Below are 27,918 nucleotides of genomic sequence, written 5' to 3'. Positions count from 1 at the left end.
CTCTAGAGAAGTGGCTAATATGCAAATCGCAGCACACAGGAGAGGTGGAAAACTCAAGTGGCACAGGCCTATGATAAGTTTACACCTGGGTGAGGAGGATGCAGCTCATTTAAGCTTCAAACACTGCTCACAATAGCCAGGACATTTCCAGCTGCAAACCCCAGGCTTCTCAGCACCGACATGAAATACGGAATATCAGAAGTTCTATGATTCCGATAATACTGGGACACATACAGTACAGACCAAAAGTTTGGACATACCTTTTCATTTAAAGATTTTTCTGTATTTTCATGACTATGAAAATTGTACATTCACACTGAAGGCATCAAAACTATGAATTAACACATGTGGAATTATATACTTAACAAAAAAGTGTGAAACAACTGAAAATATGTCTTATATTCTAGGTTCTTCAAAGTAGCCACCTTTTGCTTTGATGACTGCTTTGCACACTCTTGGCATTCTCTTGATGAGCTTCAAGAGGTAGTCACCGGAAATGGTTTTCACTTCACAGGTGTGCCCTGTCAGGTTTAATAAGTGGGATTTCTTGCCTTATAAATTGTGTTGGCATCATCAGTTGTGTTGTGCAGAAGTCAGGTGGATACACAGCTGATAGTCCTACTAAATAGACTGTTAGAATTTGTATTATGGCAAGAAAAAAGCAGCTAAGTAAAGAAAAACGAGTGGCCATCATTACTTTAAGAAATGAAGGTCAGTCAGTGCGAAAAAAAACTTTGAATGTATCCCCAAGTGCAGTTGCAAAAACCATCAAGCGCTACAAAGAAACTGGCTCACATGAGGACCGCCCCAGGAAAGGAAGACCAAGAGTCACCTCTGCTTCTGAGGATAAGTTTATCCGAGTCACCAGCCTCAGAAATCGCAGGTTAACAGCAGCTCAGATTAGAGACCAGGTCTGTGCCACACACAGTTCTAGCAGCAGACACATCTCTACAACAACTGTTAAGAGGAGACTTTGTGCAGCAGGCCTTCATGGTAAAATAGCTGCTAGGAAACCACTGCTAAGGACAGGCAACAAGCAGAAGAGACTTGTTTGGGCTAAAGAACACAAGGAATGGACATTAGACCAGTGGAAATCTGTGCTTTGGTCTGATGAGTCCAAATTTGAGATCTTTGGTTCCAACCACCGTGTCTTTGTGCGACGCAGAAAAGGTGAAAGGATGGACTCTACATGCCTGGTTCCCACCGTGAAGCATGGAGGAGGAGGCGTGATGGTGTGGGGGTGCTTTGCTGGTGACACTGTTGGGGATTTATTCAAAATTGAAGGCATACTGAACCAGCATGGCTACCACAGCATCTTGCAGCAGCATGCTATTCCATCCGGTTTGCGTTTAGTTGAACCATCATTTATTTTTCAACAGGACAATGACCCTAAACACACCTCCAGGCTGTGTAAGGGCTATTTGACCAAGAAGGAGAGTGATGTGGTGCTACTCCAGATGACCTGGTCTCCACAGTCACCAGACCTGAACCCAATCGAGATGGTTTGGGGTGAGCTGGCCCACAAAGTGAAGGCAAAAGGGCCAACAAGTGCTAAGCATCTCTGGGAACTCCTTCAAGATTGTTGGAAGACCATTTCCGGTGACTACCTCTTGAAGCTCATTTAGAGAATGCCAAGAGTGTGCAAAGCAGTCATCAAAGCAAAAGGTGGCTACTTTGAAGAACCTAGAATATAAGACATATTTTCAGTAGTTTCACACTTTTTTGTTAAGTATATAATTCCACATGTGTTAATTCAGAGTTTTGATGCCTTCAGTGTGAATGTACAATTTTCAAAGTCATGAAAACACAGAAAAATCTTTAAATGAGAAGGTGTGTCCAAACTTTTGGTCTGTACTGTAACTTTAGCGGCAGGGTCAGCAAAGGAACAATACACTTATTTTTCAGTAGCTGTATTCCCCTCTGGTGAGTTGTGGCGCAAAAGTACCGATATAATGGACCGCAGCTATGCCATGTGTAGTCTCTAAGGAAAAGTAAATTCGTAACAAAAAATATGGCGCCACCTGCAAGCTTCTGCGATCATCCAGCTTTTAGTTATCACGTAACTTGGATATTATAGTAAAAATATGAAGGCTGGAGCCGGTCCACGTGATGTCATCACAGGGGATGTGTGGGCAGGTCCCCCCTTCGACATAAAAGACACAGCCGAGGATGGGTCAGTACTCGTTGCCATGAGGTATGTATTCTATAAGCAAGGGGTCACGTTCACTGAACGGGCATTGGAGCGCCTCCCTTCCTGCTAAACTGAACAGTCTCTGCGATCTTTTTAGTAAGTTCTTCTTTAATTCCATTTTATTTGTGTAACTGTATATTCTATATTGTAATGTATCCTTTTGTAAAACCTTTTGTATATTTTTCACAAACACTGCCTCCCTTTTGGATTAAATATAAAATTTAATAGTCATGTTTCTTTTGTCCTGTGATCGTTCCTCCCCTGAAGCCATATACACTACCAGAAAGCAGGCGTCCGATCAGGCCTGTATTGTATTTTAAAATTGGTTGGTGGTGGCAGCGAATAATATTAATTGGGCTATCTGAAGCTGACAGTGACCGTACTGGGGGCGTATACACATATTCCATGAGTTGGAATCCGTAGGTGTGTACACCATAAGCTCACTGGCCACTTGCCTATAGCTACGTAGTGAGCAATCGGGATGGTGTGAGCGTGAAGAGAGAGAAGAGTGAACTGGAGAAGGAGCCTGGTAAGAAACTGAGCAGAGGAGGGCTTTGATATAGGCAAACATTTTTCCCAGTATTCTCATATGGACAACTCAGTTCATAATACACTGGACTGGGGAGGGGGGGGGGGGGTCATCATTTTGTCTTCCAGAAAGAATTCTCTTTGTTGTGCAATGTTAAATAGCTCCCGACTAAGAGAAAGCATTGAGAAGGGTCTTTTTATGCTCCAGGACAAACTAAACAATGTCCATGGTTACCTGCATGAATTTCAGATTCTACGAGTGAGAGGGGGCATTGATGAGTATGTTGTCCAAATAGGGAATGACTATGACACTCTTCCATAAAAAGCATAAAGTTGGAAGGCATCTCCAGTTAAAACAATCTTCAAACTTTATTTCATATCAAAAAGAAGAATAAAAATTTCCACATATTGGCGGTAAAAACACTGATGCATTTCTGGCTTTGAGTGCGCCCTTAGTCATTGAGCATACTAGTTACAAAAGTGAAATGAAACTATTAAAAGCATCTAACACAGGAAGTTTTATTATCCTTTATGATATGAAATAAAGTTTGAAGATTGTTTTAACTGGACGTGCCTTCCGACTTTATGCTTTTGATGGATTTCTCTGCGGGTCAGCAATTTTGGCTACGGCACTCCACTGAGATAAAGCAGACATGAGATGATATAGTACGGTAAGATTTTTTTTCCTTTTCCTTTTTCAAGTACGACACTCTTCCACTCACATTCAAAAAGGCTATGACTATCGTGAGTACCCTGGAGGTTGTGGCCAGTGAGAAGGGGAGAGCAATAAACTAAAAATGAGGGTGTTTGACTGCAGAGTAGAAAGTCACTAGCTTAAAGGGGTTTTCCCACGAACAAATGTTCTTTTTAATCAATAGATCTTGGAATAATAATAAGTTCCACAATTGGATGTGTTTAAATAAAATGTTCCTGTGCTGAGATAATCTTATAAATGTGCCCCTGCTGTGTACTGTGTAATGGCTGTGTCTGACCGTACAGGGACAAGGTCTGATCATACCATAGCTCCTGGACAGAGGAGGAAGCAAAAGAGAATGCAGACGACATTACAGCACAGGGTGACAGTTGATTTTTTTTTGTGAGGTAAAACATTTCACCTCACAGAATCAGCTGTCCCACTATCACATGCTGTCTCACGGTCTGTACATTCTTTTGCGTCCTCCCCTGACCAAGAAATGTGGTATGATCAGACTATCTTCCTGCACGGTCAGACACAGCCATTACACAGTACACAGCAGGGGCACATTTATAAGATTATCTCAGCACAGGAACATTTGTTTTAATCACATCCAATTGTGAAACCTATTTATATTCCAAGATCTAGTGAATAAAATGATTTTTTGTTCGTGGGAAAACCCCTTTAATGTCAACATTTGTATGGAAAGCGTATCGCCAGTGAAGAAAAGGATTGTTTACAGAGACCACGTGAATGAGGAATATGATATCATTGCTGTAGGGTATGGAGGGACCACAAGATGGGCAGCGCTGAAGTGATGGTAGATTGAATAGGTAAGTAATGGGTTATTTAATATTCTTTCTGACACTTACAACTGTTAGTTTATAAAAATCCTGGACAATACTTTCAGCTATGATTCAAATAAGATTAGTGTCGAACACAATTAATTTTATGTTTTCTTTTACCTTCACAAGGTTCAGAATTATAATAGGTGATCCAAATCTCTGAAGCATTTGGTCAAAGTGATAAGCAGCCACATGCGCATATGGATCTGCTTGGTCCACTGTGTGAATAAAACATAAATTCAGTATTATTATTAAAATGTAAAAATATATATTTATATACTTCATATTTACACATCAGGCTAAAAAAACATTATCATCATCTATGGAGCAGAACCATTAGTGCTCAAAGATACACTAGCTCATAGATTAGGTTATCACATGCACTACAAATATGCTCTTGCATTAGCTGTATTACTTTTGTTGCAATAATGAGCCATGTCCCATACCTCTGAAGCCCATCAGAAGTATAGTAGTATAGACTGCCATTTATAGCAGTGATCCTAGATGAAGCCTCAGCGAAAGGCATGTCAGCTGTGTTTCCTTGGGTGGGTGTAGGTAAAAAAAAATCTTTAATCATAGTTACTTAACTCTCTGATTTGTTGACAGCGTTTTGCTTCCTTTATGGTTGTTGAGGTATCCATCTTTTTTACATTGGTTGTATTTATAACACTGGTGTCTACCATCTTGCCTATCGGTTGTGCTTCCATTATAGACTTGGGTTTACATATGTAAGTGTTTACTCAGTATGGATATTTAGCCTTTAAATTTGTATGTTTGCATTATTTTAGCACACACCATATGTCATTAGATGTATAATCCTGTTCACCAAGCCATTTGTATTCCATGTATCTGATATACCCACGGTTTTTTATTGTACGTATGATTTTATATTCACTATATATAAAATTCAGCTGTTATGAGTCTGTCTGGCATTTTTTCAGTGTTATTGAATCATCAATCAAAATATGTTACAACATTTTATCATTTTCTTAGTTGGATTCTGATTCAGTTCAGCCTTCTGACATACCATCTTCATCTGCCTAGTATGTTTATTTCTCCCTAGACAAAACAGCTTATCTAGATTCTCTAGCAACTTAATATGTTTGCAGAAATAGCTTATTGAAGTCTTATTTTTTAACTTAAAAGACATAATCTGCAATGAAAAATCGTATTAAAAATGTTTAGAATATAATTTTCTTGCTCTAACATGCTCTCAAGAAGATGTACAGTTGTGCTCAAAAGTTTACATACCCCGGCAGAATTTTTCCTTTCTTGGCCTTGTTTCAGAGAATATGAATGATAACAAAAAAAAAATGTCTCCACTCATGGTTATTGGTTGGGTGAAGCCATTTATTGTCAAACTACTGTGTTTTCTCTTTTCAAATCTTAATGACAACCAAAAACATCCAAATGACCCTGATCAAAAGTTCACAAACCCTGGTGATTTTGGCCTGATAACATGCACAGAATTTGACACAAATGGGTTTGAATGGCTACTAAAGGAAATATCCTCACCTGTGACCTGTTTGCTTGTAATCAGTGTGTGTGCATAAAAGCTGAGTGAGTTTCTGGGATCCAGGCAGACTCTTGCATCTTTCATCCAGCCACTGACGTTTCTGGATTGTGAGTCATGGGGAAAGCAAAAGAATTGTCAACGCATCTACGGGAAAAGGTAGTTGAACTGTATAACACAGGAAAGGGATACAAAAAAATATCCCAGGAAAATTGTTTGGGATGCAAAGAAAAACCCACAAATAACATCAGCTGAAATTCAGGACTCTCTGAAAACTAGCGGTGTGACTGTTTCAAGATACACAATAAGGAGGCACTTTAAGAAAAATGGGCTGCATGGTCGAGTCGCCAGAAGAAAGCTATTACTGTGCAAATGCCACAAAGTATCTTATCTAAAATAAGCCAAACAGCACAGAGGACAAGTTTCAAAAGTTCTGGAACAAGGTAATTTGGAGTGATGAGACCAAAACTGAACTTTTTGGCCACAAACCACAAACGTTACATTTGGAGAGAGGTCAACAAGGCCTATGATGAAAGGAACACCATTCCTTCAGTAAAGCATGGAGGTGGATCGCTGATGTTTTGGGGATGTATGAGCTATAAAGGCACAGGAAACTTGGTAAAAGTTGAAGGAAAGATGAATGCAGCACGTTATCGGCAAATACTGGAGGCAAATTTGCACTCATCAGCCCGGAAACTGCGCATAGGACGTACTTGGACGTTCTAACATGACAACGATCCAAAACACAAGGCCAAGTTGACCTGTCATTGGCTACAGCAGAACAAAGTGAAGGTTCTGGAGTGGCCATCTCAGTCTCCTGACCTCAATATCATTGAGCCACTCTGGGGAGATCTCAAGTGCGCAGTTCATGCTAGAGAGCCCAGGAATTTACAGGAACTGGAGGCTTTTTGCCAAGAAGAATGGGCAGCTTTACCATCTGAGAAATTAAAGAACCTCATCCACAACTACCACAAAAGACTTCAACCTGTCATTGATTCTAGAGGGGGCAATACCCGGTATTAAGAACTGGGGCATGTCAACTATTGATCATTGTCATTTGGATGCTTTTGGTTGTCATTAAGATTTAAAAAGAGAAAACACAGTAGTTTGACAATAAATGGCTTCACCCAACCAATACCCATGAGTGGAGAAAAATTGTTTTGTTATCATTCATATTCTCTGAAACAAGGCCAAGAAAGGAAAAATTCTGCCGGGGTATGTAAACTTTTGAGCACAACTGAAATGTTGCAATCAGCTGTATCACCATTTAAATGCACATCAGGGGTGATTAGAATTTCAAATCATAGTACTGGTAAAATAACGGTCATGCATTCAACATCCCCCATCAACACCATTGTGTCTGTATTTTCACTATACCAAGTTGCATTTCATTTAGAATCATTAGCATTTCATTGTATCAATAGCCTTGTCTCCATAAAGCCTTAACATGTCACTGTAAAACAACTTTCATTCATTTCTCTCTTAAAGAGGACCTATCATTTGCACAAATAAAACTGACTGAAACACAGAGTAAAAATCCATGAGCTCCCTTAATTCTGGTGCTCATTTACGTTTTGCACTGTCATTCCACTGCAGAGATATTCACGTTTGTTTCTTCTGGAGCACATTATTAGAAATCTCTGCTTGCAAATCAACTGTCTATTTCTTCAGTCTTCTCTACAAAAACATGTATTCTAAAGGTCTAACTATTTTCTTGCTATAAGAGTCTTCAAAGTGTCTTCTTTAATTCCTTTTTATTCCCATTATAACCATTTAATTTAAATGACCCTTAATTCCAAGCTACTGTATATACTAAATTATTACAAACATGGTTTCAGTGCATTATTATCCAAACCAAGCCAAACAATTGGGCTCTCTAGCGGCCCAGCAGAGAATAAAGGCCCTAACGGCCTGCCACATTAGTCAATTACAAACTGAAATGAAAGAGGTCAGAAGGAAACTAGCCTTATTTATTGTATTTATTTATATGTATTTTATATTTTCTAACATTTCTATGAGCCTGCTTGCTTAAAGAGTACATCTTCTGTGGGCAAGTTTATATCCCATTTACATCTATCATTAAAATGGATTTTCCATAATAAAAACGTGTCCCTACCACAGATCTGCTGGGACCCTAACCAGTTATAAGACAAGGGATCTGTAAGTTTGTTGTGTGACTGGAACGGTAGAATGTCATGACCCTCGCTGCATTCACTGTCTGTGGTATTGCTTTACTTGGCTATCTTTGGCAGTCAAAGACTTTCTACTGAGCAGCACTGGCCATGTTTCCTACTGTAACATTCAAGTAGGGGATTTGGGACCCCCCATTCTAATATATGATGGTGACACTTATTTATCCAGCGGATATGTAATTTGTTTAGAGCATGGGAAAACCCCCTTTAATTTAGAGGTTTAGAGTTTCTACATATTTTGTTCGGCATTTTTACTGATCGCCATCCTCACACAATACATGAGGGGAAGAACGGTGGCTCGGTGGTTAGCACTGCAGCTTTGCAGCACTGGGGTCCAGGATTCAAATCCCACCAAGGACAAGATCTGCAAGGAGTTTGTATGTTCTCGCCGTGTTTGTGTAGGTTTCCTCCAACACTCCAAAGACATACTGATAGGGGATGTAGATTGTGAGCCTCAGTGGGTACAGTGCTGATAATGTCTGTAAATTGCCTGAATTGTAATGTGCTGCGGAATATGTTGGCGCTATATAAATAAAAATATTATTATTAACTATAGAAGACAACAAATAACAAAATCTGCTCATGTTTTTTTTTCTCCTTCTTTCTCTAATCATCTCCGCACACTTATTGTGCAGCACTTCTCACGTGTCTTTTCTCTTCTCTACAGTCAGTCTTCAACAATACAAATATGCAAATACATTTTATAGACTCTAATAAACTCTCCACAGATCCCCTCCAGCTTCCGTACATGTGCTCAAGTTTCCAATTCTTCCTTATCCCTAGTGATTATATTTTTCTTACCTTTTGTATCTAGCCTCTCTATGTCTGCACTGATCCTTTTATACTATGCATTGTAAGTTGCATTGTTTATGTGTGCATTGATTTAAGCATATTACTTATAAATATTAGAATTCATATATTACATTGTATTATAATCCATTATATTACTTATATTATATTTTGCATTTGCTTCCAAGTTTACAGAATGTGATGGGGCAAAAAATAAATATCTAATAAATTATAGTAAAATAAAATATTGCATATACTTTTTCCACTGATCATATATAAAACTTACATGTAATTGGTGGCTTTGGCATCATTGTGGAGATATCCTGAGACCAGTACAAGGGAACAGAACCACGGACCTGAACATATGAGGAGTAGCTGCCAGCATTAAATGACATCACAGAAGCATCGTGAACAATTTGCTCTGTCTCCACTTCATTGGCAACATCTCCCTAAAAAGCAAAACAGAACTCCAGATTATTTAGCAAGTATTGCATTGATTTACAAAGATCTATATGCATTTCTTTAGCATAGGTATTGCTTTATAATTTTAGGAAACTTTTAAGCATGCAGACTACAACCCCTGGCAAAAATTATGGAATCACCAGGCTCGGAAGATGTTCATTCATTTGTTTAATGTTATTGAAAAAAAGCAGATCACAGACATGGCACAAAACTAAAGTCATTTCAAATGGCAACTTTAGGGCTTTAAGAAACACTAAAAGAAATCAAGATTAGAAATGTGGTACTCAGTAAGGGCAATTTTTTTCAGACCAAGCAGAGGGAAAAAATTATGGAATCACCCTGTAAATTTTCATTTCCAAAACTAACACCTGCATCAAATTAGATCTGCTCGTTAGTCTGCATCTAAAAAGGAGTGGTCACACCTTGGAGAGCTGTTGCACCAAGTGGACTGACGTGAATCATGGCTCCAACAGGAGAGATGTCAACTGAAACAAAGGAGAGGATTATCAAACTCTTAAAAGAAGGTAACGCAATGTTGCAAAAGATGTTGGTTGTTCACAGTCAGCTGTGTCTAAAATCTGGACCAAATACAAACAACATGGGAAGGTTGTTAAAGGCCAATGACTCGCCCCCTGGGCCGTGGGGCACGCGGATCCGGCCGATAGGGGAACGACGGGGGTAGTAGTAGTGGCGGCCCGGTCCCGCGGCTCAGGGTGGTCAGGCCATTGGTAGTCTGCTACGTACTTGAGATAATGTCCGACTACGCCACCCGTGGATTGCGGTTATTAGGAACCGCCGCTGCAAGGCAGTCCGCTGGGGCTGATGATGAATGCAGCTGGGATGGTGTGACTCCCCACGGGAAGAGTGCGGCCCCAGGGCAGTGTAGTGGATGGTGGGAGTGATGGTAGTGCGAGTCCCGGTGCTAATAGTGCTGGAGGCGCGAAGGAGCACACGGACAACAAGTTACAGTCCAGGGTCTTTACTCACAGTTCGTTTGTTCCGGGTCACTTCCGTCGGCAGTGACCGCCCGAGCCGTGCTGCGTCCACCAGGTGAGGGGCTCGGTCAACTCCCAGGCAGTTCAGGAGCATGGCACAGGACCCCCTTTTATCCTTTCTCTGGCCTGCCTCACCAGTGACCCACTTTTGTCCGGCTGCCGCGGACTTGTGCGGTTAAACGTGGGCCCCGTCCTCCGCTGTCCTATATGGTGCCTTCCTAGCAGGTTTGATGAGGTGTCGCACCAATAGATGATCACGACGACCGGTCTTTGGCTGAAGGTTGTTTCTCCTCCACCAACTTGGGATCCGGTACCCTTAATCTGCCTGACCCTGCACCCTGGATTCTCGTGGGTTCTTAGGGTCCCTTCCACCTTCTTGTTCCTGAGCCCTTCTGTTTCTCTGTCTCTTCTTCTCTTTCTTTCCTGTTCTGTTCCTTTCTGTTCCTTTCTCTTGGAGCTGAGATGAGCTAGAATCTCAGCTCCCCTTCACCTCCTCCTCGGCCTCTCACTAGGCCCTTCCGGAGTAGAGCTCCTACAGAGCCCCTACTCCCTGTCTTCTCCTCTGGCTGAACGAACTAACCTAGATCTAAGATGGTGCCCACCTTTTATACCTCCCTCTGACCATGAGCCCAGGTGACCAGCAACCAATGGGCTCCTACCTACGCTCAGGAACCGCCCCCTATCTGCCCCTACAGCACTGGGTGTTCCACCCCTCCCTCCCCACTCCAGCAGGGACATGGTCGGTCGTGCCTGCACTTATGTCTAGTGGGAGCACCGTTGAGCTGTCCCTCGGAAATGGGGTGTGTGTGCTGTATGCAGCTAACTGAGCCCTGGTCCATACTCCATCCTTACCCGGGAGTGGAATATCACACCTCTGGACTGAGGTGCAATACCCCTGTAGCGGCCGAACCCTCGGGGCGCTACATTCCCCCCTGGTAAAGCACAGCACGTCCTCGGGCTGGAAAAGAGCAAAAACAGTTGATTACAGGACATGCAAAGACTTTTTCAATAACTTTTTACATTTAGAAACAGACATTACGATTCAACTCCCTTTATGGGACACACTTTTCTTTTCACTAGGCATTATAGAAAACTTTTTCAATACTTCCGGAACTCTTTTGACATTTCACACTTATAGAAAACATTCACATCAATATCTAGCAGCATATAAAAACTTTTCATATATAAAACATTTTTAATTAAAGCACATTCTTGGGTTCTTGGCTGCGGTGCAACTTGCAACCAGATGCTCTTCCTTTTTAAAGGTGCAACAGTCCATTTTAACTTTGAGGTAGACGTTGCGGTTCTTGTATAAAACCAGTAGGGGGTGCTTTAAGAAGCGCAACTATATACAAGGGATTGGCCATTTCCAGTCCGCGGCCGGTGGGGATAGGGGAATGGCTGCTCACAGTCCTCAGCCTGTTAGGGTAAGAGGGACGGCTGCTCTCAGTCCTCAGCCAGATTACTTAGGGGATAGGGGCACACAGGTAACAGTTCGATACTTGTCCCAACGGGGACCACACTTTCAAGACGGGAACAGTCCCAAAAACGATACGGATGTCCTGACGGGTAACTATGTACACAGGTACTTTGCTACTTACTAGTAGCGGTGTCCTCCATAGGCTCCTTCTTCCTCCTCATATGGCTCTTCAGACCCGTCCGGGTCCTCTTGGCTCTCCTCATAGCCGCGGTATTGTAGCTCCTCCTCGGTGAGCCGGTGGACATGTAGGGCATATGGTCCTTTTGCACCTACGTGGCGGGTGAAGGTGACCACATCACCAGGGTACAGGTCACGGCCACGATGCCCCTCAGGTAGATGACTTTCGACGTCCCTGCGGATCACAAAGACGTCGCCTGCTGTTTCTGGGCCCCTGATGAAGCCCCAGCCGTTCTCCATGTGGAACTTGACTATGGTCCCGGTGATTCGGGGAGCACGGGCAGCTTTGGGGTCTTGGCGGGCCTTACGTTTTTGTTCAGCACTCTGGGCTTGGAGCCGTTCCTCCCTGACGCGTCTCTCTCGTCGCTCCCGCTCAAAGGTCGCCAGTTGCTGATGACAGGCCTCCAGACGTCGGACCGCGTCTGCCCGAGTCTCTTGGGAGAACCCCATCAAGTTCTCGCCGGTGGGGTCCCACGCAAATTGGATGTCCTCCAGTGGGGGTAGGGGGACCTCCACGGGTTCTGGAACCGGTAACAGAGGCTCGCGCGGGGGCTGGGTCTTCCATGGCTGATTGCTGATGACTTCGGCCGGCCACTCCAGGGGCAGTCCATCCGGACCGGTATGATGGGCAATCAAGTCCACACCCAGTCGTGGTATGGTAGAGGGACTTGATCTGGGGGCAGCGCCCGGGGGCACTCGGCCTTGCGACCAGGCCAGGGGTCTCTCGGTCGCGCTAGGTGGTAGTCCCGTCCGGGACAGGGGCGCAGGCTCAGCGATGGCGCCCGGGTCATCCAGGCCTTGCGACCAGGCCGATGACGCTTCTCGTTTTACGGCGCCCGGGGTCAAGGGGCGTGGCGACGGGCGGGGCCTGGCCGCGGCGCTCACCGCTTGAGGCCTAGCTGGAAGTAGTGGCGGCGCGGCAACAGGCGCGGTGAGTGGGGCTTCGGGTGCTGCGACTGGGGGCTGGGGCAGGCTTGCGGTTGCTGGGCTTGGGGTGGTGACGTCCCCTTCACTTGCCTCAGTCCTCGCGGCTCCCTCCGCGGCGTCGCCTCCGGTCCTCTCTCCTCTTGCGCCGTCCTCCGAGGCAGGCAAACCGCGGGGTGCGGCTGAAGTCTGTCGCTGATGGGTCTCGGCCTGCCGGGCCAGTTCCTTTCTCCACTCTGTGAGTGCATCTTGCTGCGCCCGGACCATCCTCTGCTCCAGGTCCTCCAGTGCAGCTTGCGCATGCTCCGGATCTCTGGGGAGCTGCGCCAGGACTTCTGCTAGGCTGCAGAGCGGTCCGGCCTGCAGCAGGCTTCGGGCCAGGAGACTGGTGCTGCTCAGGGCGTCCATTCCCGGGTGCGGTCTGTCTGGACTGATCCAGACCACCCCCTGCCCAGCAGTTTTCTTCTCTTCCCACCCCCATTGGGGGCGGCCCCGGGGCAACTTGGTGACAATCACTTTCAGGGGCAGCCCCCCCATGTTGATAGACATCTCCACTGCTGCATTCATGGCTGGTGGGGGTGGGCCCCTTCTTTGGCGCCATTCTGGGATCTGGCCCACGATGGGAGGTGGCTTCCTGCTGTCTTTTGGTGCGCACATAATGGCGTCCGCTCTGCCAGGGCGGGAAAGACGGATGAAGATGGCGGGAAACGGTCCAAGATGGCGTCTGATGGCGGGAAACTTCTTTTTAAGGTACATGTGCAATTTTCTTCAGGCACGCAATACCCGCTTGTGGCGGGTTGGTAATGATCCTGCCGACTACGCCAAAGCTGACTCTCCCCCTGGGCCGTGGGGCACGCGGATCCGGGCGATAGGGGAACGACGGGGGTAGTAGTAGTGGCGGCCCGGTCCCGCGGCTCAGGGTGGTCAGGCCATTGGTAGTCTGCTACGTACTTGAGATAATATCCGACTACGCCACCCGTGGATTGCGGTTATTAGGAACCGCCGCTGCAAGGCAGTCCGCTGGGGCTGATGATGAATGCAGCTGGGATGGTGTGACTCCCCACGGGAAGAGTGCGGCCCCAGGGCAGTGTAGTGGATGGTGGGAGTGATGGTAGTGCGAGTCCCGGTGCTAATAGTGCTGGAGGCGCGAAGGAGCACACGGACAAGTTACAGTCCAGGGTCTTTACTCACAGTTCGTTTGTTCCGGGTCACTTCCGTCGGCAGTGACCGCCCGAGCCGTGCTGCGTCCACCAGGTGAGGGGCTCGGTCAACTACCAGGCAGTTCAGGAGCATGGCACAGGACCCCCTTTTATCCTTTCTCTGGCCTGCCTCACCAGTGATCCACTTTTGTCCAGCTGCCGCGGACTTGTGCGGTTAAACGTGGGCCCCGTCCTCCGCTGTCCTATATGGTGCCTTCCTAGCAGGTTTGATGAGGTGTCGCACCAATAGATGATCACGACGACCGGTCTTTGGCTGAGGGTTGTTTCTCCTCCACCACCTTGGGATCCGGTACCCTTAATCTGCCTGACCCTGCACCCTGGATTCTCGTGGGTTCTTAGGGTCCCTTCCACCTTCTTGTTCCTGAGCCCTTCTGTTTCTCTGTCTCTTCTTCTCTTTCTTTCCTGTTCTGTTCCTTTCTGTTCCTTTCTCTTGGAGCTGAGATGAGCTAGAATCTCAGCTCCCCTTCACCTCCTCCTCGGCCTCTCACTAGGCCCTTCCGGAGTAGAGCTCCTACAGAGCCCCTACTCCCTGTCTTCTCCTCTGGCTGAACGAACTAACCTAGATCTAAGATGGTGCCCACCTTTTATACCTCCCTCTGACCATGAGCCCAGGTGACCAGCAACCAATGGGCTCCTACCTACGCTCAGGAACCGCCCCCTATCTGCCCCTACAGCACTGGGTGTTCCACCCCTCCCTCCCCACTCCAGCAGGGACATGGTCGGTCGTGCCTGCACTTATGTCTAGTGGGAGCACCGTTGAGCTGTCCCTCGGAAATGGGGTGTGTGTGCTGTATGCAGCTAACTGAGCCCTGGTCCATACTCCATCCTTACCCGGGAGTGGAATATCACACCTCTGGTCTGAGGTGCAATACCCCTGTAGCGGCCGAACCCTCGGGGCGCTACACCAACATACTGGTAGACCAAGGAAGACATCAAAGCGTCAAGACCGGAAACTTAAAGCAATATGTCTCCAAAACAGGAAATGCACAACAAAACAAATGAAGAACGAATGGGAGGAAACTGAAGTCAATGTCTGTGACTAAACTGTAAGAAACTGCCTAAAGGAAATGAGATTTACATACAGAAAAGCTAAACATAAGCCATCATTAACACCTAAACAGAAAAAAACAAGGTTACAATGGGCTAAGGAAAAGCAATCGTGGACTGTGGATGACTGAATGAAAGTCATATTCAGTGATGAATCGCAAATCTGCATTGGGCAAGGTGATGATGCTGGAACTTTTGTTTGGTGCCATTTCAATGAGATTTATAAAGATGACTGCATGAAGAGAACATGCAAATTTCCAAATTTCCACAGTCATTGATGATATGGGGCTGCATGTCAGGTAAAGGCACTGGGGAGATGGCTGTCATTACATCTTCAATAAATGCCCAAGTTTACATTAATATTTTGGACAATTTTCTTATCCCATCAATTGAAAGGAAGTTTGCGAATTTTCAAGATGATAATTCATCCTGCCATAGAGCAAAAACTGTGAAAACATTCCTTGAAAGAAGACACACAAGGTCAATGTCATGGCCTGCAAATAGTCTGAATCTCAATACAATTGAAAATCTTTGGTGGAAGTTGAAGAAAATGGTCCATGACAAGGCTCCAACCTGCAAAGCTGATCTGGCAACAGCAATCAGAGAAAGTTGGAGACAGATTGATGAAGAGTACGGTTTGTCACTCATTAAGTCCATGCCTCAGAGACTGCAAGCTGTTATTAAAGCGAGAGGTGGTGCAACAAAATACTCGAATACTGTATTCGAGTGTTCTTTTGTGCGTTTGTTTTTCATGATTCCATTATTTTTTCCTCAGAATTGAGTGATTCCATAATTTTTTCCATCTGCTTGGTTTGAAAAAAATTACCCTTACTGAGTACCACATTTTTAATCTTGATTTCTTTTAGTGTTTCTTAAAGCCCTAAAGTTGCCATTTGAAATGACTTTAGTTTTGTGCCATGTCTATGATCTGCTTTTTTTCAACAACATTAAACAACTGAATGAACATCCTCCAAGCCCGGTGAGTCCATAATTTTTGCCAGGGGTTGTAAATAGTCACTTAACATGTGCCGTGCTGCACGTCTGTAACCATACAGTATGTTCTATGTATTAGAAGATATCCCCCCTGCAGAATCCAGAGTGAGCATGTTCTTTTTCTTTTGATCTCAAAAACAGAGGGTTAAATTTGAATAATATTTGTAGAAAAGTGAGGAATCAACCAATTGTAGAAAAGGAAGGTATCAATCAAAATGTAAGAGTCAATCAGACATAAAGATAGTAAATTTAGACGTGCTAAGCGTTGAAATGCACCATTAACAAAATGCCGCAAGACAAATAAACTCTAGCTAAAGATTCCTAAATATAAAATATAACCTTTATTTATTCTGTTAATATAGGACTAATTTGCAATATTAAAATCACATAGGTTTGTAGTGGTCAGTATTCCAGAATTTTTCCTTTTGTCCTAGAGATACATGGTTTATATTGTTCCTTGTTTTTTGCTGATAATATTCAGACAATCAGATAAGTAATAAGAGACCATTCACTTATAGGCTACCCTAGTCTGGATATTCAGAGAGTAAGGAAAGCACCTGGTCCTTTTAGGGATACACTTATTTATGTGACATTTATTTATCTCTTTATTATTGTACGTCCCCTCTGGGATCTCATTGGAGAGATTACAACTGTTTTCTTGTGTAATATCTATCCCTTTCTAGAAAAGGTTACCAAGGAAACTCTAAATTCACTGTGATATCACTATAATGAATCCCTTCTGGGAGGCAGTTAGAAGTGATATCTAGTCCTTACACTATTCAACTGTCTTTCACAAGATATAGTTGTGCTGGAGACGATGAACTCGTTGAAAAATCACGTCATTATAGTGATGTCTCCCCTCTGGGATATGAACACATTAACTATCTCAAATCCTCATAGTATTTAACTGTCTGGCTCTAGAATCCCAAAAAATATTACCCCAATTGCCACTGCACCCCGGCAAACGGGAAGAGCCGGGCAAAGAGCCAGAAGTGGCGCATCAATTGATGTGTCAATTCTGGGTTGGCTGCGGGCCTGTATTTTTAGGCTGGGACGGGCCCAATGACCAGGTACCTTCCCAGCCTGATAATATCAGCCCGCAGCTGTCTGCTTTACCTGGGCTGGTTATCAAAAATGGGGGACCACTCACGTAATTTTTTTAATTTATTTATTTCACACTGTCCCTTTCATCACCCGTGATACGGCGTGTGTACAGGCCGGGTCATAAGTGGCGCCAGCCAATCGCAGCCATGCCAATACTTGGGGAAGGGGACCACATTGTTTTTTACATTAATTTATTTAAACTTGTTAATTTACAGCCATTTTACAGCACCAAATTTCGGGTCACCCTTGGCTTCTTCGGGTTCTGGTACCCAAACCAAACTTTAGAATAAAGTTTGGGTCGTGTACCAGAACCTGAACTTCCACGGGTTCACTCATCCCTATTCTGAAGTCAAAACATTCCTTTCAAAGTGCAGGGATATATTTGTTAAAAATTGCAGAAGTTGGAAGTGCATTAATATACAGTGGTGGCCAAAAGTATTGGCACCCCTGCAATTCTGTCAGATAATACACAGTTTCTTCCTGAAAATGATTGCAATCACAAATTCTTTGGTCTTTTTATCTTCATTTAATTTGCTTGCAATGAAAAAACGCAAAAGAGAATGAAGCAAAAATCAAATCATTGATTATTTCATAGAAAACTCCAAAAATGGGCCAGACAAAAGTATTGGCACCCTCAGCCTAATACTTGGTTGCACAACCTTTAGCCAAAATAACTGCGAACAATCGCTTCTGGTAACCATCAATGAGTTTCTTACAATGATTTGCTGGAATTGTAGACCATTCTTCTCTGCTCCAGGTCCCTGATATTTGAAGGGTGCCTTCTCCAAACTGCCATTTTGAGATCTCTCCACAGGTGTTCTATGGGATTCAGGTCTGGACTTATTGCTGGCCACCTTAGAAGTCTCCAGTGCTTTCTCTCAAATCATTTTATAGTGCTTTTGGAAGTGTGTTTTGGGTCATTGTCCTGCTGGAAGACCCATGACCTCTGAGGGAGACCCAGCTTTCTCACACTGGGCCCTACATTATGCTGCAAAATTTGTTGGTAGTCTTCAGACTTCATAAAGCCATGCACACGGTCAAGCAGTCCAGTGCCAGAGGCAGCAAAGCAACCCCAAAACATCAGGGAACCTCCGCCATGTTTGACTGTAGGGACCATGTTCTTTTCTTTGAATGCCTCTTTTCCTGTACACTCTACGTTGATGCTTTTTCCCTAAAAGCTCTACTTTTGTCTCATCTGACCAGAGAACATTCTTCCAAAACGTTTTAGGCTTTCTCAGGTAAGTTTTGGCAAACTCCAGCCTGGCTTTTTTATGTCTCGGGGTAAGAAGTGGGGTCTTCTTGGGTATCCTACCATACAGTCCCTTTTCATTCAGACGCCGACGGATAGTACGGGTTGACACTGTTGTACCCTCGGACTGCAGGGCAGCTTGAACTTGTTTGGATGTTAGTCGAGGTTCTTTATCCACCTTCCGCACAATCTTGCGTTGAAATCTCTCGTCAATTTTTCTTTTCCGTCCACATCTAGGGAGGTTAGCCACAGTGCCATGGGCTTTAAACTTCTTGATGACACTGCGCACAGAAGACACAGGAACATTCAGGTCTTTGGAGATGGACTTGTAGCCTTGAGATTGCTCATGCTTCCTCACAATTTGGTTTCTCAAGTCCTCAGACAGTTCTTTGGTCTTCTTTCTTTTCTCCATGCTCAATGTGGTACACACAAGGCCACAGGACAGAGGTTGAGTCAACTTTTAACCATGTTAACTGGCTGCAAGTGTGATTTAGTTATTGCCAACACCTGTTAGGTGCCACAGGTAAGTTACAGGTGCTGTTAATTACACGAATTAGAGAAGCATCACACGATTTTTCAAACAGTGCCAATACTTTTGTCCACCCCTTTTTTTAGGTTTGGTGTGGAATTATATCCAATTTGGCTTTAGGACAATTCTTTTTGTGCTTTTTCATTGAAGACAAATTAAATGAAGATAATAATACCAAAGAATTTGTGATTGCAATCATTTTCAGGAAGAAACTGTGTATTATCTGACAGAATTTCAGGGGTGCCAATACTTTTGGCCACCACTGTATTTCAACATTAGATCTAGAACTAGAGAATGCTTTATTTCTATGCTTGCTTAGTTGTCAAGAAATACATGAAATTAGTAGTCCTGCCGCTATAGACTCTCTGACCCTAGAAACCAACCATCATTTATGGTGAGAAGTAAGCAATCAAGTGCTCTTCTTTGTCGGAATAACCTCACATCCTAAATACAGGGGATCCAGGGTAAAACAATTTATGATTCCCATATTTATAATATTAATATATGGTATATCGAGCAGAACAATTTGCAAAGCATTATTATAATAGTATTATATTACAAGGAATGGTAAATACTGCACATCATGTCTTAATCGTTGTAAATACAGTGAACGTTTTCAATTTGATAACACCAGGCAAATATAATAATAGATTTTTTTTCAGCTCATTTATTTTATCTTCACATCCAGTCATTAAAGCCGTGTTCATTACCTCACAATTTGCTCCTCTCTTTAAGAAACGAGTCCCGGCAAATTTGCTCGATCTTCTGGCCATAAGAGTTACATAGATTGGGCGACCGTAAATTAACAATTCTTAGAGAATGATTAAGGTAAACACAGAAGTGAAAAACACAAAATCAACAAACAGGGAAATGAATGAGGATACGTACACAATGGGCCCGATTTGTTACTGCGCTTGCGCCTTTTTATCGAGTTTGTTGCGTTTTCCAAATTTTTAGGGGTTGAACCAAATTCATCTTTCCATTTGTGCCTTTTTAAAGTCTATTTTATGTATAGTCGCCTGTGGGTTTTTTTCATTTCACCACTGTGAGTGTGGTGTAGGATTTTCCAGACGATTATGCCTAGTTTGATAGTAAAATTTGACACAAATATACCCCCCCCACCCCCCTTCATCAACAAAATAAATTTTTTGGGCAAAAAAATTTTGTTAAAGACAGAAAAAAGACCATTTTTGACTGTACGCAAAAATCATGAACAATTTGTGGTATCTTGATGAATTTGGCGCAAAAACATCAGTGAATAACACAAATCAGAAAAATAGTGACTTAAAAAATCCTCAAATGATAAATCGGGCCCAATGTTTTTAGAGATGTAACATTTTTACGCTCATCTATAGAAAGGCATTTCAAAGCAAATGGCTTATAAAAGTATCTTTTTTATACTTTAGCTAGTATAATGTAGACAAGAATGAGGAAAAAAGACTCAGTAATGCACTATACAGTTCTAAATTAGTGCAGCTTCTGTAATAAAAAGGATACTGGATTGCCCACAAAATCCATGAATAATATAAAGTAACCAATCATGATGAACAATGTCTTTGATGCACTTCAAGAGCTCACCATTCCATACATACTTCATGTAGGGCTCGCTGCAAATGCCAAATGTACCTGAAAAGATTGAGAAATTTCACAATAGAATTCAATAACAACATACAGTATATTAAGAGAAATTTAAAGTGGACCTTTCCGATAATTTTTTCCACCACCCTCTCCCCCAAACTACCACCACTACTTACCCTTACTTTCCTATCCTTAGTAAACCAAGCAGGAGCTTATGTTTGTTAAAAAAAATTAATGCACCATATACAAATTACCTGCTTGAATTCAAGTAGAAGGTGCTCGGGAAACATGTCAAGCTTGCCAGTCTCCAAGCAAAGTCTAATCTCACTTGATTGACATCCCTTAGGACAGAGTATGTTATCATAAGTCATGAGATCAGACATCAATCAAGCCATATTTGACAGGCTTAGGGTATAGCCAGTTTTATTTGTCTCTCATGTGTCTCCACCTCCCTAACTGCAAACAGGCTATTTGCATAAAGAGAGGAAATGAAACTTCTTTTTGCAATGAAGCATCTGCTTGGCTTAAAAAAAAAAGTCACCTTCACAAAGTAGCAACATTTTGATAGGCAAGAAACACCTGGCAGGTTTAATTTAAACTGATAATCGAGCAGAGTATCAGGCAGTGTAAACAGGCTGCTGATCATTGGATGAACGAGCAATAGGCTTGTTCGTCGGGTGAAATGATCTTTCGGCTCGTTTAAAAACAAAATAATTTTTTTCAACAGCACATTGTTCTGTGTAAACTGGACATGTGCTGCTGAGAACAATGGCACCCTATGCACACACAACGATTTATTGCAGATTATTCAATGAACATCTGAAGAAGAGCCATCTGTCTGTGTAAACAGACTATAAAACAACTACTGATCGGCATACATGTAACCAATTGGTGGTCGTTTAACGGCACCAGTCTACTGGTGTAAAATCAGCCATAGGGCTCATTCAGACATCGCTTCATCTCATATAAGTGCTATCCGTTGTTTTCACTCATACCTATGATATTCTTTGGAATAGTTCACATTTGTTTTTTAACTTGGAACGAGGTGTCCGCACAAAATCATGGACATCTGTCCAATATTGATCAGTGTTGGATCAAACTCACCAATGCAAGTCTATGGATCTGTGATAAAATCGGACAGCACTCAGATGTCATTCTTGTGCTATACTCTTTTAAGGATTTATTGGTAGGAGAAGCTTGAGAAACTTCCATCAGTTTTTTTTTTCATCTGAGGAAAAACTGATGAAACTCTGGCTAAATTCTGATGATAAAAACGGACACAGACAAAACTCTGATGACACTGATAAAAAACACTGATAAAATTTGGACAAGAAAAATCACGTGTGAATGAGCCTTACTGGTGTCTTTTTTCCTAATTAAATCTAACACAGTTTCAGATGTTAAGAACAGGTGCACTAATAAAAGTATTGACAATGTAAAGTAATAGCAGGAGTTCTTCAACATTGCAATTTTCCAGTTAATTTTTCACATCACAGTCTAAATAAAAAAAAAAATCTTGGAGTTTTCACACTAACCACTAGGCCTAATATTTCACTCCTACTTCTTATTTTTCACAAGGATATTAGCAACAACATTATAACTTTGTATGGAAGCATTATCTGTGCAGGCTTGAATCATTATGAAGAAAGGAGAGGAGTGGAACTGTGATCATCGCCTATTCAGAGGAGGTAATCCTCAAGTAGTCCTGTCAGGGATGATAATGAAGTAGTAGTGTACGGCTCTCCTGAGAGCAGGTGCAGTAGGAGCCCAATCCCTAGTATAGCATCTATGAAGAACTTGGCACTCAATTGATGTTGAAAAAAGATGATTTATTTGCAATCCACAGTGAACATATATGACATTTCGCTATCAGTTTAGACCTTCAGATATACTGTGTATAAAACAAGTGAAATATAAAAAACAATGTGTAAACAGATGTACAAAAGAAAAACAAACAAGTATTAAAGATAATATATTACATATCCATATAATCATCTAATATCATTTTCATGGTCATTGCTGACAATAACAGAATATACAGTATAGTAATGTATTGGAGCAGATATAATAAAATTCAGTACAGCTCATATGGAATAGACCAAAAAAAAGGCTGATCGACCCAGTGGAAAAACAAGTGCTTAGTAAAACAGGTCAGGAGTGTAGTCAGAAGAGAAGCATTTTGGATCCAAGAATTACAGACCCTTGAACCGAAGGGTCTTAACCGTGACTATGAGAAGCAAGGTTTTTTGTATTAAATTGATACCTGTCATACTATATTTGGATTTGCTTGCCCAAGTTTATGGTGGCCGTTTAATATGGTTTCCTTTTCTTTTTTTAAATATCAGCTTGAATTACTCTGTATTGATTCCTAATGTACCCAGTTATGTGGTTGTCATCCCATTTTAATCTGTTTCTAATCTCATTTCTTTCTTGCAGTATCGCTCTTAACTGCTGCCTCTATCCTATGGTGATTATTCATCTTCTACAGGTGCATCTCACTAAATTAGAATATCATCAAAAAGTTAATTAATTTCAGTTCTTCAATACAAAAAGTGAAACTCATATTATATAGAGTCATTACAAACAGTGTGATCTATTTCAAGAGTTTATTTCTGTTAATGTTGATGATTATGGCTTACAGCCAATGAAAACACAAAATATCTCATGTATACAGTACAGACCAAAAGTTTATACACACCTTCTCATTTAAAAGATTTTTCTGTATTTTCATGACTATGAAAATTGTACATTCACACTGAAGGCATCAAAACTATGAATTAACACATGTGGAATTATATACTTAACAAAAAAGTGTGAAACAACTGAAAATATGTCTTATATTCTAGGTTCTTCAAAGTAGCCACCTTTTGCTTTGATGACTGCTTTGCACACTCTTGGCATTCTCTTGATGAGCTTCAAGAGGTAGTCCCCGGAAATGGTCTTCCAACAATCTTGAAGGAGTTCCCAGAGATGCTTAGCACTTGTTGGCCCTTTTGCCTTCACTCTGTGGTCCAGCTCACCCCAAACCATCTCGATTGGGTTCAGGTCTGGTGACTGTGGAGGCCAGGTCATCTGGCGTAGCACCCCATCACTGTCCTTCTTGGTCAAATAGCCCTTACACAGCCTGGAGGTGTGTTTGGGGTCACTGTCCTGTTGAAAAATAAATGATGGTCCAACTAAACACAAACCGGATGGAATAGCATGCCGCTGAAAGATGCTGTGGTAGCCATGCTGGTTCAGTATGCCTTCAATTTTGAATAAATCCCCAACAGTGTCACCAGCAAAGCACCCCCACACCATCACACCCCATCCTCCATGCTTCACGGTGGGAACCAGGCATGTAGAGTCCATCCGTTCACTTTTTCTGCATCGCACAAAGACACGGTGGTTGGAACCAAAGATCTCAAATTTGGACTCATCAGACCAAAGCACAGATTTCCACTGGTCTATTGTCCATTCCTTGTGTTCTTTAGCCCAAACAAGTCTCTTCTGTTTGTTGCCTGTCCTTAGCAGTGGTTTCCTAGCAGCTATTTTATCATGAAGGCCTGCTGCACAAAGTCTCCTCTTAACAGTTGTTGAAGAGATGTGTGGCATTGACCTGGTCTCTAATCTGAGCTGCTGTTAACCTGCGATTTCTGAGGCTGGTGACTCGGATAAACTTATCCTCAGAAGCAGAGGTGACTCTTGGTCTTCCTTTACTGGGGCGGTCCTCATGTGAGACAGTTTCTTTGTAGCTCTTGATGGTTTTTGCAACTGCACTTGGGGACACTTTCAAAGTTTTCCCAATTTTTCGGACTGACTGACCTTCACTTCTTAAAGTAATGATGGCCACTCGTTTTTCATTACTTAGCTGCTTTTTTCTTGCCTAATACAAATTCTAACAGTCTATTCAGTAGGACTATCAGCTGTGTATCCACCAGACTTCTGCACAACACAACTGATGGTCCCAACCCCATTTATAAGGAAAGAAATCCCGCTTATTAAACCTGACAGGGCACACCTGTGAAGTGAAAACAATTTCCAGTGACTACCTCTTGAAGCTCATGAAGAGAATGCCAAGAGTGTGCAAAGCAGTCATCAAAGCAAAAGGTGGCTACTTTGAAGAACCTAGAATATAAGACATATTTTCAGTTGTTTTACACTTTTTTGTTAAGTATATAATTCCACATGTGTAAATTCATAGTTTTGATGCCTTCAGTGTGAATGTACAATTTTCAAAGTCATGAAAATACAGAAAAATCTTTAAATGAGAAGGTGTGTCCAAACTTTTGGTCTGTAGTGTATATCTCATGGGAACACTGCACTATGAAGAAACCTTCACTGGGATGTACAGCACATCGTAACTCCTCCCATCCACATCCTTTGCCTAGGATTCCTTATGGTTGCCCTATTTCCATAGCCGTACCTCTATGGGCGTCACAGTCACACTTCCTAGCATGTCAATGTGCTTTTGCTCCAGTAGAGAGGCCTTATGTCATGGCTCCGCCCCGGACGGGTCGCCGGACTTTCCTCCTATCAGAAGACACGAGTCTCTCTTCTCGACCCTGCCCATCACTGCTGCTGTCTTAGGCTAAGTGCCCACGATGCAGAAATGCTCCGGATTTTTCCTGAGCGTTTCTGCATCTCCCTGGCAGAAAAAAAGCATGCGGATTGTACATGCGTTTTTCCTGCCAGGGACAAGCGGAAGTGAAGCGTTTTGATCATGTGATTTTACATGCGAGTTGTCAAGCGCTTTCCAAGCGATTTTATCATCACTTGGAAAGTGCTTGACAACTTGGTCACACTATATAAATCCATGCAACAGGCATGGATTTTATATAGTGTGACCAAGTTAGTTAAAAAAAAAGAATAAAAATGGTTAAAAAACAAAAACAAAAAACAAATACTCACCTTCCGATCGCGCCCCGTCTCCTTATCCGATGCGTCCGGTCTTCCTGGTGTCTAGCGGTTGTCTAAAAGGACCTTCCATGACGTCATTTAGTCATGTGATGGGTCACGCGACCGCTTAAGTCGGCGGTCGCGTGACCCGTCACATGACTAAATGATGTCATGGAAGGTCCTTTTACACAACCGCTAGACATCTGGAAGACTGGACGCATCGGATAAGGAGACCGGGGGCCATCAGAAGGTGAGTATAATGTATATTTTTTATTTTAATTCTTTTTTTTTTACAGGTACTATGGTACCCGGGTCTGGAGGAGAGTCTCCTCTTCTCCAAACCCGGGTACCATCCGCACATTGAATCGCTTAATATCCGCATGTGCACATGTAGTCATGCGAATATTAAGCGATTCAATGTAAGTCAATGGCGGCGAAAACGCCGCGATTACGCAAAATAATTGGTAGTGCTGCGGACTTTTCCACAATGATAATCCGCAGCGGAATTTTCCGCAGCATGTGCACAGCACATGCGGATTATCATTGGGGGACATGGCAGACCTTCTACCATGCGTTTTTTAAGTGTTTCTGCAACAGAATTGCCGCTGCGGAAACGCTTAAAAAACGCATAGTGGGCACACAGCCTTACACTCTCCAATTGGAAAATGCTCCACAAGGATCTTCCCACATTAGCTTACATGTGGTGACATCACCAGCTACATGATCAACTCATTTAGGGCTTCCTGGATCATGTGCTGTATAGACTTCCTGCTGCTGCCAATTAATGCATGCTGACTTCACTAGGTGCCATACCTTTAGGGTATGGGCACATTTTGAGTATTTGATTGCAGAAATTTCTGCAACGTTTCTGCATCTCTAAGAATTTGTTGGCAGCAAAAACGCAATGGAAAATACGCACGTTTTTGCCCTGCATTTTTGACTGATTTGAGTGGAGTCAATGGTGACAAACGCTGGCAAAAAGGCACAGAGAATTGACATGCTGCAGATTATTTTCTGCACCAAAATCTGCAAATCACAAATACTCAACGTGTGTCACGCACAGTGTAGGTAAGACTAAGTACAACACGAAGGGATGAGGGGAAGGGAGCCCAGACACTAGGGAAAGGGGGAGTGGAGACCCCTAGGCTGATCTAATATCACCCTGTTTCCCCTACTACATTGGTTCCTCACCAATCGCCAAACAGGAAACCTAAGCCCTGTATATCCCTAGAGCTAGGCCCTGGATAGGGAAGGGGGTGGGGATGAGCAATAGTAAGTCCCCAATATAAACTAAAGACAACAAGGGAGACAAACACATGGGGAAGAAAGTTAGCTTGAGCAGACTTCAGATAGATTATTCCAAAAGTCCTCCTAGCACCAGAGAGGAAGTAAGCCAGCTGCAATAGCTCCAAGCCTTCACAAGAGAACATGTGAATATCACTGACGCCTTCCAGCAGCAAACAAAGTATTTAAACACCCAGGCCAGGGTGTCAATCAGAGCAGGAGGGAGGTAGCCGCTGGGTCCTAAAGAAAGACAGATTTAAGAAGGCGTCTGCAATGCCGAAGGCGTCTGCAATGCCAAACGCAGTGATCTTCTGCAGCCAGCTACCGAGGGACTGTCTTTCACATCTGACACACCCGTGACAAAGTGGGCATGACACTTCAGGTTTCTCATTCCCTTTGCTGGCATCAGGTTTTGCTTCAGGTTGTGTCACAAATCCGTGCAGAAAAAAAGCACCAAATCTGCAGCGTGTGCACACAGCCTTAGTGGTATTCCCACTTTTCAGATGCACTCTATCCTGCATAGTTCCAGCATTGAATCCTATATTCATCTATGGCAATCCAGTGTGTAGTTCTGGGGATCTCTCATGTTACTAACCTTTGTAGCTTATTTCTGTGTGTTTCATGTATGTATATGTAGTCGTATGCATTAAACCTTTGGTTTAGTGCTCTATACTACATCTTGCACTCTCTAGTGGCTAGTGGTTTTCGTCTTTATCTGACTACATTTATGATCTGTTTTACTATGCCCTTGTTTTTCCACTGGGTCTATCAGCCTATTTTTTGGTCGATTCCATATGAGATGGACCGAATATTATTAGATCTGCTCCAATACATTACTATACAGTATATTCTGTTATTGTCAGCAGTGACCATGAATATGGGATATTAGATGATTATATGGATATGTAATATATTATCATTAATACTTGTTTGTTATTCTTTTGTACATCTGTTTACACGTTATTTTTTTCTATATTTCACTTGTTTTATACACAGTATATCTGAAAAAGGTCTAAACCAATACCAAAACGTTATGTATGCTCACTGTGGATTGCAAAAAAATCATCTTTTTCCTAAAATCAATCGAGTGTCAAGTTCATCTATAATATACTTACCTTGTAATGTCTTCACATCCTGTTCCGTCTGGATGTGTCCGTATCCCAGAATTCCAAGCGGAGGAAGTTCGTCGACTGCTATATTGGGCCATCCAAGTGATGGGTGTCTCAATATGGAAACCGCTGGTGGT

At 42.8% G+C, this 27,918-nt stretch overlaps 1 protein-coding gene across 5 annotated transcripts in view; it reads right to left on the bottom strand.

The window, feature by feature from the left end:
* Positions 1–27,918, bottom strand: part of FIG4 (FIG4 phosphoinositide 5-phosphatase) — a 506,946-nt gene that overhangs the window by 337,305 nt on the left and 141,723 nt on the right. For all 5 annotated transcript variants that reach the window (XM_073675847.1, XM_073675844.1, XM_073675845.1 and 2 more), the window contains 4 exons: positions 20,430–20,558; positions 19,643–19,743; positions 9,039–9,201; positions 4,379–4,476 (listed from right to left, as the gene is read on the bottom strand). In XM_073675847.1, the coding sequence (XP_073531948.1) occupies positions 4,379–4,476; positions 9,039–9,201; positions 19,643–19,743; positions 20,430–20,558 (491 nt within the window). The remainder of the gene's footprint in view (positions 1–4,378; positions 4,477–9,038; positions 9,202–19,642; positions 19,744–20,429; positions 20,559–27,918) is intronic.

Source organism: Phyllobates terribilis, unplaced genomic scaffold (assembly GCF_046119375.1).
Source record: "Phyllobates terribilis strain yellow unplaced genomic scaffold, ASM4611937v1 Scaffold_3__8_contigs__length_932513732, whole genome shotgun sequence".
Lineage (NCBI taxonomy): Eukaryota > Metazoa > Chordata > Amphibia > Anura > Dendrobatidae > Phyllobates > Phyllobates terribilis.
Note: the sequence above shows the minus strand (reverse complement) of the source record. Positions and strands in the feature narration are given on the sequence as shown.